The sequence below is a fragment of the Desarmillaria tabescens genome, assembly GCF_030435595.1.
Source record: "Desarmillaria tabescens strain CCBAS 213 chromosome Unknown EV420scaffold_97, whole genome shotgun sequence".
Taxonomy (NCBI): Eukaryota; Fungi; Basidiomycota; class Agaricomycetes; order Agaricales; family Physalacriaceae; genus Desarmillaria; species Desarmillaria tabescens.
Genome location: NW_026848396.1, coordinates 90,595 through 108,609, shown reverse-complemented (window position 1 = coordinate 108,609; position 18,015 = coordinate 90,595). Strand labels below are relative to the sequence as shown.

The 18,015-nt window shown below is 48.8% G+C and overlaps 1 protein-coding gene across 1 annotated transcript; it reads right to left on the bottom strand.

The window, feature by feature from the left end:
* Positions 1 to 818: 818 nt before the first annotated feature.
* EV420DRAFT_1486679 (uncharacterized protein) lies at positions 819 to 3,461 on the bottom strand (the record flags this gene model as incomplete). The annotated part of the gene is made up of 13 exons (XM_060470438.1): positions 819 to 865; positions 980 to 1,211; positions 1,267 to 1,518; positions 1,591 to 1,890; positions 1,938 to 2,083; positions 2,137 to 2,292; positions 2,465 to 2,571; positions 2,620 to 2,641; positions 2,680 to 2,741; positions 2,797 to 2,911; positions 2,951 to 3,051; positions 3,199 to 3,215; positions 3,267 to 3,461. 13 exons carry the CDS (start codon positions 3,459 to 3,461, stop codon positions 819 to 821), a joined length of 1,752 nt encoding a protein of 583 aa, XP_060322948.1.
* Between the last annotated feature and the right edge of the window lie 14,554 nt (positions 3,462 to 18,015).

Here is an 18,015-nt window from a genome sequence, read left to right as displayed (position 1 = left end):
TGATGAAGATGGGCTGCCAGCAAAGAATCATGCTCAGGTATCAGAATTTTGCCCTGGAAAATCAAGGTGAGTTTGTTCACATTTTTGTACATATTCAGTCAATGACTAGAGTCATAGTCAGTCTAATATACCCTTTGTCTTCAGAGCTCAGAGAGCAGTATATAGTAGTCATATGATGATCTTTCTCTTGATTCATCCTAGTAAACAATCTGCATGTGACCAAAGATTTTTTGCAGCTCTTGCTGAGAGACACCAGTTTCAACAAGCTTCCGAAGTTGCTGAAGAACAGCTATATGCTGTTGATTGACCCGTCATAGAGATTTGCTTGCCACACACACTCCTTCTGACCAAGGATAAATTTCAGTTCACTCAAGACTTGGGACTTTGTGATCTGCGTGGGTCTATGAAAACTCGTAGACCTGTTACTTGTTGCTCTGTCACCCCATGTTCCATGCTCTATTGAGACTTAAGATACACCAAACAATTCTTTGCTGGAAGATGACCCAGTGCACCAGGCAAGGCTAAGAGTGACATGGCTTGACTTAAAACAGATTCAACTCTTCCCCACAGCAATCAGACAAAAAATGCGATAAAGAGTAAAATTACTTAAAGTGAAGAAATTACATTCTCTTATACCACTGCCACAAACACAAACACTATCGAATAATTCATCTTAGAAGTTTCTTATGAAATGGTGCAGTGTAAGGCAACTCAGACTATGAATAATTATTTGATAACAATACAATACTAAACAAAAAATGGACATGTTCTTACTTAGTTTGTGCACACTTCACACAACCCTGGTCTTCCGCAGCAGCTCACTTTTTTCCTGCCACCTCCATGGTGCTTGTTCCCTCTAGCATCGCTTCACAGCAAGAGGTGACATCAGTAATGAAAGCCCTCCAGCATGCAGCATCCAAACCTGATTCCTGAACCAAAGTTTCCCACCAGCAAACCAAGTACATGATCTGAAACATACCCTGTTTGCCTTTCTTCTTCAATTTTAACATGTTGCCTGTATAATCTGCTCTAGAAAGTTCACCAGTGACTGCTGATTGCCTTGACTTGTTTTGTAGAGTGTTCCACCAAGTAATAGTATCATTGATAAGTGCTTTTTGATCTGTGCATGACAAAACTGGAAGTACTGCAGAAAGTTTCTTGTTCAAGGATTTCGACAGTGCCAAAGGTTGGTTCAGTGAATCAAATCTACCCTAGAGATATACTTGATGTCAATTCCAGTTTCCCTTCAATGACAAAATGACATACCTCAACAAACGAGACACACAATTCAAACTTATACCATTTATCAACACATTGCGTATACTCCTTACTGAGATCACATGATCTTAGAACAGCATCAGCCTCTTCAAGCCATCTGGACATGGACAATGATTGAGGAGGTTTACGTCCTTGAGAAGGGCAGTGATTCTCTTTGGTTGTGGTACTGGAGTCCTCATCATCAATGACATCAGCACTGTCCATCGCATCTCCACCTGACACCTTTCCCCTCCCCTTGTCCTGATTACTTGGGGTTCACACTCTATGGCCTGGGCACAGTCCAATGCTGTTAACAGGGACAGCAGAGCATACATTGCCTTGACTTCTTTCACCCTCATGGGCTGTGGCACCTGTTGCCTCGGTAGCCCTTTTGTTGCAGGCAGCTTCATCCGTTCCAGCATTAATCAACTCCCCTCCACCCATCTCCACACATAGGGGATGAGGAACGACCCCATTAATCAGAACAGGTGAAGACAACAGATGAAGAGTCAGCTGAGGGAAGGATGACTGAGGAGTGGTGCATGCAGGCACAGAGTCCTGCTGCAACAGTGATGGGTTCAACAATGGATTCTGCTGCAAAAGTGACAGTGATGGGTTCAGGGACTGGTTTTGCTGTAATATCAATGGGTTGGGTTTGGGAGAGCCCACATGCCATTCACATCATCTGAATAAGGATGAGACACAGCTGATGTGGTGACTTCAGGGTCGATATCTTCAGTATGTGGTGCATCCATATTGAAGTCTGGTGAAGGGCTAGTAGGCGAGGTGCTGGCTGGGCTTGCAATGTCAATAGAGGATTTTTCCCCTGAGTTAATTACAAGTCAACAAGGAGAAGGAAAATAAGCATATCTGGCACACCATTGTTATGGTTTTGTGAATTTCCTGTTTTCGCCGAGATGTTTTTCAGTTCACCTGCTAAAGATGAAAGAACACTAGATGCACAATGAGCCATGTTCTCTTCATCTCCTTTATAATTCAGTTCTTCCATCTCATTTGGTCCAACAGCATCAACTGCTATGGAAGAATCATTGTCAACAATGACTGCAGCCTTCTTGCCTCATTTCTTGGTGGTTGGTAGTGTCAGTTTGGACATGGCTTCCTGATATGCATGGCATTTTTCTGTGGCTGAGAAAGAGATTGGATTGTGAGTGAGAATTGCTCCTTGGATGAAAAGAATCAAACTGACGGAATGCTGAAGCCAGGAACTTGGCAAACAATTCAGTCATGTGCTCTTGGTAATTCTCATGGAAATTGGACCAGGACTGGTTGTCTGCATTCGCTCCAATGGTGAGACTAAGTTGTGTCAATATCACAACGACAATTATCTGCAAGACCACTCACAAGTACAACTCAGGATTAAATTCTCCAGGTAATAAGCCACCAGCCTGAATGGTAACTAACCACCTGGCACCTTTAGCAGCTTTATAATCTCCCTGAAGAGGACCTTCATCTGCTTGAGCAACCTATCATTGCACATTTCAGCATCTTCCGAAACTGATGCAAAAGAACTTGACTTACTTTTTGACAGCCTCTGGACTTTCCTCCTCCAATGGTGTCTTCTTCTCCTTCATGTCCTCGTTTGACAGCCTTTCAAACTCGAGCTGGACCTCCTCTGATTCCTTTTGCAGCAACTCTTTCATCACTTGCCTCTCAAGCTGAAGCTCTCACCCACTCTGCTGCATCTTCTTGTTCTTCAGCATGACATCTGACAGATTGTTCTCGACTTCAGATACCATAGTCTCAGCGATGCACTGCTTCTTGACCTCAACTGCACTTCAGAACCAAGGCTCTTGACAGTTCCTAATGTAGTAAAAATCGGCCAGAGTTAGCACTCATTTGTTCTTGATAACAAGGTTGTTGTGTCTGGAATTTGGCGGAGAAAGAAGCCCTGCAATCCTCATTCTATAGATGAGGTTGTACAATCTGTTTCTTAGCCACTGAAAACAACATGCCAGATGCAGAAGAACACCATTATAATCTAGACTCACTGTAGTGCGCTTATACAAGAAGATTACCATCTCCTTGGGCAGACAATTTGGCAGGTGCTTCTTGTTCAAAAGATTGTTACACAGGAGAATACCTCCTGCTGCATCGTGATTGGCTTGGTATTGGACAAATATTGGGATGAGATCCATTTGTATGCATTGATCTTTGACTTCGGAGAATTTTTTGGGGGCACACATCTCGCATTAGTCTGAGCTGGGTTGGGTGATCAAGCAAGAGGAAGTCATTTCAATCAACACATGCTGCAAGGAAAGGCCTTTGGCTATGCTAATCAGCAATTGAGTGGATTGCATATTCAATGCTTATTGGCAAGAGCATCTATTGGGCTACATATGGCTAGCATGCATATGCTTGGTCATACACTGCCACATCCTATTTCAGCTAACTGGCTCATTTTGAGTGCCAGGAGCAGGTGCAGCTCAATTTTCTGCCCCTCTGCTCACTGTATGGGTGTATAAAAAACCAGACTGGGCAGGAAAAATATATAAATATCTATATCAGCTAACAGCCCAATGTTGTGCAGCTAATATTGGCTGGATCTGTCGACCCAGGTTTGGATTACCTTTTTTCTTTTGTGGCACCAATCATGCACCTCTGACAAAAAATTGAAATCCACCCAGAATTGAACCATCATCACAAGATATAAGTAGTAACAAAGACAATGATATAAACACTAGACCACCAGACCATACATACATTGGAAATTAAGTGGTACACATAGGGCTCAGGTGCAATATTACAGAAATAAAAAAAATTAGGTACCCATACATTGGGCACAGTGGGTGTGGATGTCAATGGCAGACATTGCAGGTGTCGTCGATGGCAGCATAGCATCCCTGTATGTCCAAACAGACAGTTTCCAAGTGGTCAGATGGGACAGGACATCTGTGGGATGGGGAAGTGGGGCGGGGAGATGTCAGTGCCATTTTGATGGCGATGGTGATGTCCGAGGTGGAAAATGATCTCACCATTGAATTCCCTGACATCAAAAAGGGGGGTGGTAAGGTCCAGGTGGTGGTGGCTATGCTGTAGGGGTAGTTATAGGGTGAAAAGAGTGGAGATGGGAATGAGGTAGCGACACCTGGTGATGAGAGCATTGGGGGCAGTGGCATATAGCAGGGTCGTGTTCCCTCACCCAAATAATGGGGGATGCATGACTCTGGAGTGGCTGGGGTGCATGGGTGGAGCATGGGAGGCCGATGTTGGATTTTGGCAGGGTGGGCGGTGGCAGGCAGGTGAATGGGTGTATGGGCATCCTTTTGGGCTCATTCGTTGTGCCCTTGAGTCCTCCCTCGACACCCAAAAGGGAATGAATATTGTCAGCATCATTTGGCATCAGTGTCCTGATCTTCTCTCACTGTCCCACTCATCCTCTCCTGCCATCCTGCCTCTTCCCTAGCCGTTCTCCCTCTGCATGTGCCTTCCCCAAGATGCTACCATGGCCCCGCATCAGAGTAAAAAAAACCTTGCCACTGTCCTCATCCTTGTTGTACTGCTTGGTGCTGTCATCCTCATCATTGGTTGTGCATTGTGTAGTGCCTCCCATGCCGAGATGGTGGCTGATGTCGAATCCCTAAATGTGTTCCACACTATTTAACTAGGCAGAAGTTGTGTGTGATGATGATTAGCCCCGATATCAATGTGGAGGGTGCTGGGTCCATCAGGGTGGGGATGGAGGGTTGCATTTGGGCTGTGGCGGGGTGTGGGTGGATAGTATCATCCTCAACGGGTGTAGTGGTGTCAACAAGTGTCGTTTCAAACATTGTATAGTGCTGCCTCATTCAAGAGCTTACACGGATGGTGGGGATAGGTTACACACAATCCAGAGCTCTTGGAGGCTTGTTACGATTTATTCATTTCTTTTCCTTTTCTTCGCCTTGACTCAGCCGGATTACGCACAAGCGATCATCACGGACTGGTTCCCACAGTACTATTTTTAGTGTACCAACGTGTATTTAAGTAGAGCCTCAGCTGGTCTAAACCCCAGCTTCGGCTAAGGTTTAATCTACCTAACATCAAACTCCGTTCTTCATGACTATCTGTCCCATTGACTTCAAACTTCGTCTTTGACTTGCTAGAGTGTCTACCACCGAAGTGCGAGTGGTGACCCTAGTACGATCTAAGTCGATTGGAGTTAGTGGCTAACATTTAGCCGAAGCTCGTCTTCGTTGCCCAATGACTCACCGTTGCCCAACATACTTCTCATTCCACTTCTAATCGTCCTAGCACTTTGTGTGCTACGCTTCCTACTCAACAACCCTCTTGGTTTAATCATAGTAACCATCCTCAGAGTCTTCCTCCTTTGCGTATACATCTCGGCCCCTTTATTTGCAGGACTACTCCTGCTATTCTGGGTCGGATTTTTGCGCCATTTCTAACAACACGAACCTCTTCACCCTACTCTTTCGGCTCGCATCTTTATTAACAATCTTATTGTTAACATTGACGAGCACCTCCGACACTAGCGAAATTTTGCTGATGAACGGGTCCAACTACGAGACCAACCTCAGCCTTATTATCGCTATTTTAATCGTAATCACCGTTCTCACTATCTACCAGACCATATGGTCAGTCGTGATCATCGGACTATATGAAGAATAGATCTGCTCACAGATGCCCTGGTCCGACGCCATTCCCGCCGTCTTCGCAACTTTTATACTCTTTTTCTTGTCCATTACTTTGTACCGACTACACCGCTGTTTTCGACAACAGAGGCGAGTACACGCACAACTCCCGTTCCACTACGTTCCCAGCACTCCCACCTACCCTCCTCCTGTAATTCACATCCCCGCAGCATCTCAGCAGACGATACAAGATGTCGAATCAAACGTCTCCAGGGAACCTGGAGGATCCCTTTACGGATCGTCGCAGTCCAGCTCGCAGTACTCAGGGTCGAACACCGACTCCTACAGAAGTGCTACCGCCGAGTCAGTCGACTCCGTCGACATCACAGATACCCGGGGCATACTCCTCGACAGGGGAGACTCACCCATACCAGGCCTCTTCGACCAGCCTTCAGTCGAAGGCGAGTCAAGCACCGACCGAGGCCGAAGACAAGGCACCAGGCATCTGGTCAAGGACGAAGAAAGCCCTGACACCGAGTTTGAAGGGGATGAGCTCTCAGACTGGGAAAGGACCCGACTCGACGACCTCTACCCGAACGAGGAGGAAGATGCGACCTATACTGGAGACAATTGGAGCGGAAGGTCAGGAACTCGTTGGACGGATGCCAACTGGAGAAGTGAGGGAAGGAGATACCGGGTCGCCCGAGAAGACGACTACGACAGTGATTCCGGAGAGCTTACCCTTGGAGCCTCCGCTGCGACTACCTCCCATTCAGATGGAGCAAGACCCGTTCTTCCTAACTGGCCAACAGATAGGGGACCCCCGATCGGCTGGCACCCCAGCACCAGTTGGGTCTATGCCGAGCCCGGGGAAGAGGCTCCTGTGGCCAGAATCGCACCCCCGAGGGGCATCCCTGTCCCCGAGCGCCCAGAGACCCCAGCGCCCACTCCCGCCATCACCAGGGTTGAACCGACGGATCAGCAGCTCTGGGAGGAGTTCCCAGACTACGATCCCGAGGAACTTGGAGCAATTGCCGGGGCCGGAGACCTTGCCCCAATCCCCTTTACACCATCGGTTGCGGGGTGAGCATTCGCCGACCCTGTCCCTATTCTCCAGCATCCATGGACGCTACTCTATCACACGCTCGTCGAGTCGCTCGACCTCCCTCGAGATGCCCGGGAGTCCCCAGAAGTCGAGGCCCGAATGGACCGAGGAAGAGCGGCAGGCTTACGCACTCGATGTGCCGAAATCGCTGCCCTCATCGGGCCAAACGGTTTCTATGACCTCCCTGTCGAGCCCGATGCCACTCGTGCTGAAATTGAGAACAGACAATGAGCCGCCGTGCTCCGATACACAGGACATGCCGAGCAGGCAGGAACCGATCTCGAGGCCCGCTGAAGAGCCTGGCAGGCCTACGAGTCAGAGATCAACGACCCCGACTCTGACATTGGGAGGTGGAAGAGAAACCAGGAGATCGACAGACTCGCCCGAGAGAGGAAGAAGGCCAAGGATGCCGAGCAGGCCGCCCAACAGTTTCCTCGAGGCCGAGGTAATGGCGGTGGTCCGAACGGTCCTGGTCAACCCCGTGGCTCCAGTTCCAACAATCTTTAGCATGCTACCGTGGCACGGACTGTATGAGATAATGATGGAAGACATGGAGAAAGACTCACAGTGGCTTCTCACAGAGGCGGGAGAAGACTACCTATACGCCAAAACCATGGGGGATGTTTACCTCATGAAGAACATCCTGGAAGTAGAAACGTGGCACAAAGCCGCCGTGGTGTGGAACCGGGTACACCCCAATGATCAACAACGAGGTTGCGAACCCTATCGTCGACCTCAACTGATGCCCAACCCACTCGAAACAGAGGGGTTCTGGGCAGGAGCAGGACCGGACGACGACGACATGGACGATCCAGACGCTGGACCCTTGGACAAGGGGAAGCAGTCCACCATCCCGCCTCAGCCGCCGGCTCAACCTCCGTGCCGACCAGTATACCCAGGCGACTACCCTCCGCCCAGTGAGAACTATCGCCTACGGTCGCTACCGCGACCACTGAACCCTCCGGTACCACCAAGGGCACCTTCGCCCTCGGACCCGATACCACCATGGACGTTAGCGTCGGGGAAGGACAACAACCCCTGGAATGACATAAAACCCAAGCTGATCACACAACCGGAGTACTTCACGGGGGAAGCCACGGATATTAACCATTTCCTTCACCATTGTGAAATGTACTTCCAGGTCTTCCCGCTGCACTTCACCATGAACGATCAGGGGCAGAACCCCTACCGCATAACTTTCCGCAGGGGTACCTGCGGGACAAAGCGAAGGAATGGTGGGGCGACCAATACTACCGATATCGGGACGAACAGGGGCATTGGAGATTCCCCACGTGGGCCGAGTTCTCCCATGACCTCTCAACGGAATTCCGAGAGGTGGCGGAACTCACGATCTGGAAGGCGGAATGGAAGAAGATCCGACAGTTGGAATTCAAATCAGCGGTTGAGTTCTTTGCCAAGTTCGAACAGTTGGCCCACAAGTGCGGAGAGTTTAATGATGAGAAGCAGATGTTCGAGGCAGTGGAAGCGGCGATCAGGCCGATGGTGCGCAAGATGGTTATGCATGGGGACAACGAGCGCCCCACAACCTATGCACAGTGGAAGGCGCGAGTCCTTAGGATCGATGCCAATTATCGATACGACATGGTGCAAGGCCTCGTGAGTAAGCCCTCCTTGAGCCAGGGTGGCTCGGGTCGAGGCAGCCAAAATCAGTCGAAGGGACAGGGTTCAGGTGGCGATAAGAAGGATGCCACAGGAACCACGTATGGAGGTGCCGGGCAGCCGATGGAAATCGACAAACTATGGTCCGATAAGCGATGCTTCAAGTGTGGGAACACCGGATGGAGCCGCGACCATAAATGCCCGACGGATAAGTCCAAGTGGCTTCCTGTCAAACTCCCACCTCGCAAGAAAAAGCCCAACGTCGCTCGCCTCCACCAATTACTCGCTGAAGCTGAGAAGGAAGAGTTAGGAGAGAATACAAAAGTTGAGGAGGTAAAGGAGGAGAAGTCGTCAAAAGACGAGCTGACATCGAAATAAGCGATTCGACGGCGTCGGCTAAGGACTTAGTTTCACCTGGTACGCACTCATGTACTTCTAGTCAGACTTATACTACGTATGTAGGTACTCCGTATGAACAATATACCAATTTTTTCGCCGCATTATCAGTGGAAGAATCTAAGGACAACGAATCGCAAACCATTCATGGTGTAGGAGGGGATTTCCGCCGTCCTATGCAGCCAGCGATGGACAATGAACCCCTAGGGGCCAGTCCACCTCAGACACCCCCGCCTGACCGAACGGGGAAAGTTCTGGAGCTCCCAGCAAGCACCTCAGGTCAGGACAAGATGGATGCCAGACGTGGTAGTCGTCACCCCGGCCGGGAGAATCAGCTGACAACCCCAGCGGGTGGGCCTTCCTGCCAAAATGTAGGCCAGGTTGTTCCTCCCGCTAGAAGTGGAAAAGCAGCTGAGGCCGGGACTCAAGGGGACCACCTACATTTAGTAGTGGCCTCGTCCGCAAACGATGCTGACCCCCTTGATGAGCCAATATGTGTGCATCTGCCTAGGGTTTCCGAGAGTACCACCGGTGTTAGGAATGAGGATAAGTACAGGATTACAGTGGAGGTTACAATGCCGCGCACAAGCGCCCTTGGCCGGGGCCGAACACAGGGCAGCAAGCCCTCCTCCACCAACTCGTCGGAAGGTGACCAAGTGCTGCTGAGGGGCCTTATCGACCGGCCCGGTGACCAACTGCCACCTCGAGTCAAGACCTCATCAGTTTCGTTGGAGGAAGTCGAAGACGAGGAAGCTCATCTACGATCCGATATTCCTGTCATGACCAGGGAAGGGAAGTCTCATGTGACCCCTAGGTTGGACATGGTACCCGAGGTTCACGAGGTTCGCGACACGTACTATGAACCCTTCGGTATGCATTGGACCCGAAGAGCCCTCCGCCTCGCTAAAGACGAACCGACTGCCTTCGCCGCTCTCCGGGGATGGGTTCATCCTAGGAGAACGGGAGAGATTTCCCATGAACTGTGGGACTCTCTCAAAGAACAACCCGAGACGATAAAAGAAGCGAGGGATCGGTGGGAGTGGATGGAGGACTTAAAGAAACCCCCCATGTATATACGAGGTCGCAAAGGATGAAATGTATCCATTCACGTGCAAATAGAGATGCTGGACACGCAGGAAATCCATGCCCTAAAAGCATTAGTAGATAGCGGGGCCACCGGAAGCTCCATCAATCGAAGCTGGGCACGGGATCACGCCCTGAACCTAAAAAAGGCCACCTGACCCGTCCCCGTCTACAATGCCGATGGTACCCGAAATAAGGGGGGTGACATCACCGAGTACGCTGAAGTACGATTATGTATAGGGGATCACGTGGAACGAATTGAGCTGGCTGTAGTGGATTTAGGGACCACGCCCCTCTTCCTTGGGCATGATTGGCTGCAGAAACATAACCCTCTAATCGATTGGGACACAGGAGCGGTTACTCTCGCTCACTGTACCTGTCGAAAAATCCCCTTCTTGCTGCCGGACACAGACCCTTCCTCGCGGTGGGAAGAATACGAGGAGGGAGATACTATCCTGGTCATTGATTTCGAAGAAGCATTCCACATACGAGCAATGGGGACTAAGGCTAACGAATTAGCTGCCCGAGCGAACTCCCGTAAAACGGTTAAATCCTTTGAGGAGATAGTACCCAAGGAGTATCGAGAATTCGAGGACGTTTTCGCGAAGGAAAACTTTGACGAGTTGCCACCGTGAAAGCCCTGGGACCATGCCATCAAGCTGATTCCCAATGCGAACGCCAACCTAGACTGTAAGGTCTATCCCCTTAACCCGGCAGAGCAGGAAGAGCTAGATAAATTTCTCGATGAGAACCTCTCCACGGGTCGCATCCAGGCTTCAAAGTCCCCCATGGCATCTCTGTTCTTTTTCGTCAAAAAAAAGGATGGGAAGCTCTGTCCGGTGCAAGACTACCGGAAACTCAATGAGATGACCATCAAAAATCGATACCCGTTGCCGCTCATTGGGGAACTGATGGACCGACTGAAGAAAGCCAAGTACTTCACGAAATTGGATGTACGATGGGGGTATAATAACGTCAGGATCAAGCAGGGAGATGAATGGAAGGCCACCTTCAGGACTAATCGAGGCCTCTACGAACCCCTAGTGATGTTCTTCGGGCTCACAAACTCCCTGGCCACCTTCCAATGGATGATGAACGACATCTTCAAGGACTTAATAACCGCTGGGGAGGTGTCGGTCTACCTGGACGATATACTCATTGCCTCCAAGACGAAGGAGGAGCATCGACGCATCGTACGCAAGGTACTCCAGATTCTTCAAGCAAACAAGTTATTCCTAAAAGCGGAAAAATGTGAGTTTGAAGTCGAAGAGACCGAGTACCTCGGCGTTCTCATTAGCGAGGGGAGGATTCGTATGGACCCGGTGAAGATTGCGGGTCTATTGGATTGGCCAATCCTGTCGAAGAAGCAGGAACTACAATCGTTCCTGGGCTTCTGTAATTTTTATCGGCGGTTCATTCGCGACTATAGCAAGCACGTTAAGCCGCTCACTATTCTAACTGGGAAGGTAGAATGGAAGTGGGGGGAGGCCCAACAAAGAGCATTCGAAGAGCTGAAAGAATTATTCCGGAAGGACGTGGTGCTGACCATTCCGCTCGATGAAGGGAAGTTCTGAGTGGAGGCCGACTCCAGCGAGGGGGTGATCGGAGCCGTACTATCCCAGTGGCAGGAAGAGAAATGGCGACCAGTAGCCTTTCTCTCCAAATCCTTGTCTGCCACTGAATGGAATTACGAGATTTACGACAAAGAGCTCCTCGCCATAATGATCGCACTGGAGGAGTGGCGCCAATACCTTATGGGCGCACGGGAAGACTTCGAAATTTGGACGGATCACTCCAACCTCCAGTACTTCCGGAAACCTCAAAAGCTTAATCGACGACAAGCCTGATGGGTGACGGAATTAGCGGAATACCAATTCACCCTACACCACAAACCCGGGGCTCAAAATCGCAAAGCGGACCTGCTTTCTAGGCGGGCGGATCACGACCAAGGAAAGAACAATAATAAGGACATTACGATCCTAAAGGCCGAACATTTCCGGGCCTTGGTCATGCCCACCGAGGAAGATCTGCACGAGAAGATTAAGCTAGCCACCCACGATGTGCATAAGTGGGATCGAGGTATCTCCGACTCCCTTAATCATGAAAAGGGAGTCTCCCGAGATCAGGGGATGCTGTGGTATGACGGCCGCATCTACGTACCCTCCGATAAACGATTACGAGGAGAAATCATAGCCCTACGACATGATCATGTGACAGCGGGACATCCAGGGATAGAAAAGACCAAGGAATTAATTCTACGTGATTATTGGTGGCCCTGAATGCGCCGGGAGGTGGAGACGTACGTGAGAGGGTGCAAGGTTTGTCAGCAGACCAAAGCAGACCGCCGACCCAAGAAAGCGCCCCTCCATCCCAATGAAGTACCAAACCGACCCTGGACTCACATATCAGTTGATATGATCACCAAACTTCCCAATTCCAAGGGTTTCGACTCCATCCTAGTGATCATCGACCGGTTCTCCAAAACGATCATCCCCATCGCATGCACCGAGGAACTCACATCCCTAGGGTTCGCCAAGATCCTGAGAGATCACGTCTACGTACCATATGGAGTACTGCCAGAAAAAGTCATCTCCGACTGGGGCTCTGTCTTTGTCTCGAAATTCATGAAGGAGTTTTACAAACTCCTCCAAATCGAGGGGAACCCGTCCACGGCCTATCACCCTCAGACCGACGGACAGACAGAAAGGGTCAATCAGGAGATAGAGAAGTATCTCAAGATGTTCGTAAACTACCGACAGGATGACTGGAGCGAATGGCTACCCTTAGCCACCTTCACTCACAATAACCGAAAACACTCGGCTACCAGCTATTCCCCCTATAAGGTCATTTTCAGAAGGGATGGACAGGTCATTAAGACATCGCAGCGACCAGAAGCCGTACCCGTGGCATCTAAGTTGGTGGAAGGAATTAAAGAAGTTCAAAACAAGGCAAGGGAGTCCCTGGAGCGGGCGGCAGAGGCGATGAAAAAGGCATATGACAAACGCAAAAGTATGGCGGTGGCCTATGATATTGGCGACAAGGTATGGTTGGACTCCACCAACCTACACCTGCCACGACCTACGAAAAAACTAGGCGATTGTCGTGTAGGCCCCTTCGTCATTCTAGCCAAGAAGGGCGCCTCAGCTTACGAACTCAAACTCCCAACAGGGTGGAAAATACATAACCGATTCAATGAATCACTTCTAACCCCATACTATGCCCCTGAGTTTCCCGAACAACCTCGCCCAGAACGACCACCTCCTGAGCTTATTGATGACAAAGAAGAATACGAGATTGAAGAGATTGTGGATGAACGAGAGAAGGTTGTTGGCTGAGGAAATACTCGTCGCATGATCACCGAGTATTTAGTGAAGTGGAAAGGATACCCCGTGGAGGAGAGTTCCTGGGTAAAACGTTCCAATATGGCCAACGCGGAAGAGCTCATGACAGACTACGAGGCCCGTATCCAAAAGGTCTCATGGACGGTAAATGAGAAGGGGAAAATGGTCAGTAGAGACGATAAGATACCTCTCGACCTCCCAATTGAATACCACGCACCGGACACCCCTTGTATCACAGAAATCTACACGGTCCCTTCCTCTCAGTGTACGGCGTCTAGACACTCTGAGGATATCAACCTGGTTGGAGAAGTAGACGGGTCGGACGCGGGACGAAACATCGGACCAGTATCAATTAGCGGGTTGTTCAGAAGGCTGATCACCGATATTTTGGAGTCGATGGACAAGGTGTTGCTAGAGAGAAACAAACAATACATTCACGACCACCCGAGCGAGGGCGGCTCTATCACGCCATACCCCCACAACCGCCTAGAACACAAACTCTATGATCCCCGAGTACGAGACTCCTACCTAAAACGGCGAAAGCTCGAGATCGAAGCCTCACGACGCGAAAAACGACTGTATAAGAATCCCCCAGTGCTATTAGACCCTCCGTCCAAAGATGAATCCGACGTGAACCTACTCCAAAAGGTCACCGAAAATTGGAACGACGACGAATGCACCTCCGACATCGAGTCTTACGACTCTGACGGAGACGGTTCCAACGATTCATTCGGAACGAATGAATCTTAAATATTTATTTATGGTGTATAAGGGGATTACCACCGCTCAAGTTCGAGCACTGAACCCTTAGGGACAAGGCGTCCTGACAGACAGCGAGAGGCTGTACTGGCGCAAAGTGGTCCTGCATACCCACGGGTAGTAGGATCCAGGTGCAGCTAGGGATGAGGCCGACAGCAGTACTCGAGGCTCAGCGGACCCAATGCTAAACTGTTTTAAAGCAGAAGGGAGACCCTCTCACTCGCTCATGTGGAAGGAAGGAGATACATTCTCATTCGGGACGAATGAGTCTTAAGGAGGGGGTAATGTTACAATTTATTCATTTCTTTTCCTTTTCTTCACCTTGACTCAGCCGGATTACGCACAAGCGATCATCACGGACTGGTTCCCACAGTACTATTTTTAGTGTACCAACGTGTATTTAAGTAGAGCCTCAGCTGGTCTAAACCCCAGCTTCGGCTAAGGTTTAATCTACCTAACATCAAACTCCGTTCTTCGTGACTATCTGTCCCATTGACTTCAAACTTCATCTTTGACTTGCTAGAGTGTCTACCACCGAAGTGCGAGTGGTGACCCTAGTATGATCTAAGTCGATTGGAGTTAGTGGCTAACAAGGCTGCTGGATCTGAGAAAAAGACCTAGAAAATTGAAATAAGTAATGAAATAATTAGTACATATCTTCACAATCTGAACCCAACTTGATTTGTGTGTGACACAGGGGTAGGTGAGAGGGTGGGATGGTGGTAAAAGGACAAGAAAGGAGTGGCACAGCCACTCAATCACTGTATGGATTTACAGTCTGAGGCGATCGAGCAAGCAAAATGCATCCTCTGCTCAACCTGCCCACTCCGAGGCCCCATTAATCATCGGAATATAAATTTTCATGAATGTGAAGGATACGTTTCTACTTTTTGTATATATAATGTATCCCCACCATGCTTAATTTGTGTTTTATGATGAATATCACGCATTTTAGGGCATTTTAAAGCATATATCCTTTGTATGTAGTTCTAGGAAGCTTCTCCAAGGGCCACATGAGTTGCATGTACAACAGCATGTATACCTTTATCTCAATGAGTCATCCGATCCATGGCGATCCATACATATATGCCTTGTTATCCACTTTAGTGAAGTGAACTCATAATACTGGTGCATTCTTAGTCTTGTTGTAATGCACTAACTTGGATTGGACAACATCTGTCTCTAAACTGTCCACTCGCACTTCAGTGGATCAGTGTGATAGAGACTTGTTGCAATTGTTAGGTCAGGAATGATGGTCCTTAGGCACGAAACAGGGAGTTTCTGCATGAAAAGTTAGAAGTGTATAACTTTAGCCGAAGCTGGGGTGTAAGGCCACAGCAAGGCTTACTTAAATACACTTTGTGTATCTACTGTCCTAATGCAGTGCTGTCTTCTAGGCTGGCAGTATTGGTAGATGAGAAGCGCTCATGCGAGTAAGAAGACTAGCACCCGTATGTAACGCACTAACTTGGATTGGACAATGTTTGCCTCTAAACTGTCACTCGTGTTCAGTGATTCAGTGTGATAGAGGGCATTGCAATTGCTAGGTCAGGAATGATAGTCCTTAGGCATGAAACAGAGAGTTTCTGCATGAAAAGTTAGGAGTGTATAACTTTAGCTGAAGCTGGGGCATAAGGCCACAGCAAGGCCCACTTTAATACATGAGGGTATTTACTAGTATGTACTGTCCCAATGCATCACTGTCTTCTGTATCGTATGGTGCTTGGTATGGGGGAAGCCCTCCTGCGAGTAAGAAGACTGGCACCCGTATGGCACTATCTTCTATAACTGTATGACTGAGTCTTTGTACTCCACTAAGTGCGCTCAGTCAACCTTAAGAAGTGTGACTGGGTAAAGGAGGGTTGGGCCTATAGAAGCATGATCAGATCTATGGGCCATCAAACAGATCATGTGTGTGAGCGGTGTGACCAGGTGGGTCATGAATGATACGGATCAGGTACAAGGAGTGATGATGAGAGTTGAATGATGAGTTGGTGAGATAAGATCTGATGAGATAAGATAAGGTGAAAAATAGGGGTGAATTCATGACATTACCCCTCCGCTAAGACTCAGTTGTCCCGACTGAGTCAGTGTCAGATTCGTCCCACCCCTCATTCGACAGAGGAGACACAGAATGCTCAGATGCAGCTGTGCTGCAAACTGGTCCCAGGGAATCTGGAAAGACTGTTGAGTTCTCGGTCCATGAAGAGGTATAGGTGTGAGGGTTTGAGAGTTGGTGTACTTTTTTATCACCTCCCCATGTGAATCTCATGGATGAGTCATCTTCCTCTCCTTCGTCTGAGCTTTCCTGGTATACCGCTGCCAAGCATTGTTCATATTCAAGAACAAGTTCTTCTGTGTTGGCTAGTTGACTGCGTGGTACCCAAGTGGCTTCTTCGATGGGATATCCTTCCCACTTGACAAGGTATTTGGTGATGTGTTTCCTCCATTTTTGTCTCCCTCATCGTACAGCTGTTTTCCTATCCTGTAGAATCTTTTCTATCTTGTATTCTTCTTTGCCTTCGATGAGTTCAGGCAGTGGAGGTCCCAGCTGTTGTTGGTTCAGGAACTCCGGTGGTGTATAGGGAGTCAGATAGACTTCATTAAACCGATTATGGATTTTCCATTTTTCCGGTAGTCGAAGTTCATATGCTGATGGGCCCTTTTTAGCCAGGACCTCAAATGGTCTGATGCATTTGTTGTCCAGTTTTTTGGCTGGACAGGGTAGGTGTAGGTGGGTGGCATCCAGCCACACCTTGTCTCCTGGTTGATAGTCCTGGGTGGGTTGTTGGTGGTCATCATAGGTTCATTTCATAGTTTCAGCTGCCTTGGTTAGGGCAGCCTTCACTTGTAGGTGAGTTTCATAGAGTCCTTCCATGAAGGTTGCTACCAAGGGCATTTCGGTAGCCTGGAGGGTAATGGGTCATATTTGTCCATCTTGTCCAAAGAGGGTTTTATACGGGGAGTATCCTGTTGCACTGTGTTCCCTGTTATTGAGAGCATAGGTGGCTATGAGCAGCCAGTCACTCCAGTCATCTTGTTTGAAATTAATGAAGTTGTGCAGGTACTTTTCAAGTTCCTGATTAACTTGTTTGGTTTGTCCATCTGTTTGAGGATGATATGCTGTAGAGGGATTGCCTTGGATGTTCATCAAGGTGTATAACTCTTTGGTGTATATAGACACAAATTGTGGGCCTCAGTCTGAGATTATTTTGGATGGAGTGACTCCAAACCAGCAGATAATCTCATCTCGTAGGATCTTGGCCCACCCAGTAGATGCGACTTCCTTCGTACATGGTACAAAGATGTTGTACTTGGAGAATCGGTTGACTATTACCAGAACAGCATTGTAGCCTTTAGATTCAGGCAGTCCAGTTATTAAGTTGACCGATATATGTTCCCATGGTCACGAGGGTATCACGTTAGGGTGAAGGGGAGCAGCGTGTTTGCGATGGTCAGATTTAGTCTTTTGACAGACTTCACACCCCTTCACATATTTTTCTATGTCTCTGTGCATGTTGGGCCACCAGTAATCGCGAAGTACCAGTTCTCGGGTTTTTGCGATTCTGGGGTGCCCTGCCGTAACATGGTCATGTGTGTAGGAGATGAGTTCCCCTCGCAAGGGAGTGTCTTGGGGAACATAAATCCTCCCATCATAGAATAGAAGGTTTCCTTCCTTCTGAATTCCTTTCTTGTAATTAAGGGAGTCTGAGACTCCCTTGTCCCACAAATGAGTATTGGCTGTGCTTCTGGCTATTTTTTGATGGATTGCTTCCTCTGTGGGCATTATTAGGGCCTGGAAGAGTTCAGGCTTAAGGATGGTGATATCATCATTATCCTTTTTGCCTTGGTCATGGTCTGCTCT